The sequence below is a fragment of the Rhincodon typus genome, chromosome 43, assembly GCF_021869965.1.
Source record: "Rhincodon typus isolate 14 chromosome 43, sRhiTyp1.1, whole genome shotgun sequence".
In the NCBI taxonomy this organism is placed as follows: domain Eukaryota; kingdom Metazoa; phylum Chordata; class Chondrichthyes; order Orectolobiformes; family Rhincodontidae; genus Rhincodon; species Rhincodon typus.
The window spans coordinates 5,049,528-5,051,411 of NC_063374.1; the positions used below are offsets into that span (position 1 = coordinate 5,049,528).

The following is a 1,884-nucleotide window of genomic DNA, read 5'->3' on the forward strand; positions in this document are numbered from 1 at the left end:
ACACACAATTCACAAAGAGAGAGAGATACACACAAGCACAGAGAGAGAATGAGACACAGATAGACAAAGAGAGAGAGACAGATAGAGAGACACACAGAGGAAGAGATATACAGAAAAAAAATAGATACAGAGAAAGAGATACACACAGGACAGGGAGAGGCAGAGAGACACTCACAGGCACAGAGACAAGAATGAGAGAGGCAGACAGAAAGAGCCGGATACATACAGACACGGAGATACATACACACAAAGAGACAGAGAGAGAAAGGGAGAGATGCACACAGACACACAGAGAGACACACATACACAAATATATAATTAGAGACAGAGAGAGACAGACAAAAGGGGGCAATAGAGGCAGAGGGGATAGAGGTTCAGAGAGATACAGAGAGACAGACAGGAACAGTAAGTGATTGTGAAACTAACAGAAAACAAAGAGAAAGACGGATATTTCAATCGAAGTCGGTCTCCCTTTGTGCTTTGCTTCATGTGTTATGTTCCGTTGGCAATCTCACTCCCAGATGGGAGCACAGGACTGACGGTGGGATAGTTGGAAGTTCAGGGATTATTGGAAGTATTTTGATTGGATCTGCCTGTGTTTGTCTGAGAGCTGTTATAGTGCACACTGATTTTATTGTCCAGGGTTAATGTCTGGTTGATTAAAACAATGTGGATGAAAATTGCAGCCTGTGTGGTTTCTGGTTCATATGTTTCTCTTCAATGTTTCTGATCACGGAGAAGCGCTGTTCAGGGTGAGATGAGGCTGTAGAGTTTCACACATGGCAAACCCCAAGCATCCCTTTGTCACAATGGTTGGAAGGTTATTCAGCCATGGGGTGCATCACAAAAGGCCAGACTTGGCCCTCACACCTTATTTGAAGGTGATCACTGTTGGCAGTCAGCCCAAGGTTACTGAGGTGCGTTACAGCAAATAGCCCTCCCTTGCACTCTCACTCATCTCTGACACACTGCACCTCTGACAGAGCGGCGCTCCCTCAGCACATCCTCCAACAGTGCTGTAGGTGGCGCTGAACACTCCATATCCCACTGTAAAAGGTGTACATTAACCCTCCAGAGCTTTAGGTGGCGCTGATTTCTCACTCTTCCGCACGGTAGCGGGTGTACGTTAACCCTCCACTGCTGTAGGTGGCGCTGACCACTCCGGATCCCACAGTAGAAGGTGAACCTTAACCCTCCTGAGCGCCAGGTGGCGCAGGGACCAGTCGCCGGCCACGCCCCCTGGCTGCCCAGCTGCGCCTGCGCACTGACTGAGCAGCAGAGGAAGACTGAGCAATGGCGACGGTCGGAGGTGGCTGTTGCTGTTGGACCCAGTGAGTGACACCCGTGGATGAGAGGGCCCCCGGGGATGCTGGTGGCGGCCCGGGGCCGCTTGCTAAGATGTCATGGTTTTTCCCCTGGTCGAGCTCGATCAAGAAGCGGGCCTGCCGTTACCTGCTGCAGCACTACCTGGGCCACTTGTTGGAGGAGAGGCTGACTCTGGAGCAACTGAGCCTGGACCTATACAACGGCAGCGGGCGCCTCAGAGAGGTCCAGCTCGACGTCTGGGTAAGAGGGAGGCTGGGCAACAGAGCAGATCGAAAGTCCATCAGTTCCCACTGGCCATGAGTAGAGTAGTCCATCAGATCACATCAATGACCAGTTCATATTGATCATCAATAGAGCACACCTTCACACAACATCAACAATCCATCAGTTCCCACTTACCATCAATAGACCAGTCCATCAGAAACACATCAATTACCAGTTCATATTGATCATCAATAGAGCAGATCTTTACACAACATCAATAATCCATCAGTTCCCACTTACAATCAATCAGTTCATATTGATCATCAATACAGCAGTCTATCAGATCACATCAAC

At 49.4% G+C, this 1,884-nt stretch overlaps 1 protein-coding gene across 1 annotated transcript in view; it reads left to right on the forward strand.

Moving 5' to 3' along the window:
- The first annotated feature begins 1,282 nt into the window (after positions 1 to 1,282).
- atg2a (autophagy related 2A) overlaps positions 1,283 to 1,884 on the forward strand; it is a 100,799-nt gene continuing 100,197 nt past the window's right edge. Inside the window, exon 1 of the mRNA XM_048619616.1 lies at positions 1,283 to 1,566. Within this exon, the coding sequence (XP_048475573.1) occupies positions 1,399 to 1,566 (168 nt within the window). The 5' untranslated portion in view covers positions 1,283 to 1,398. The remainder of the gene's footprint in view (positions 1,567 to 1,884) is intronic.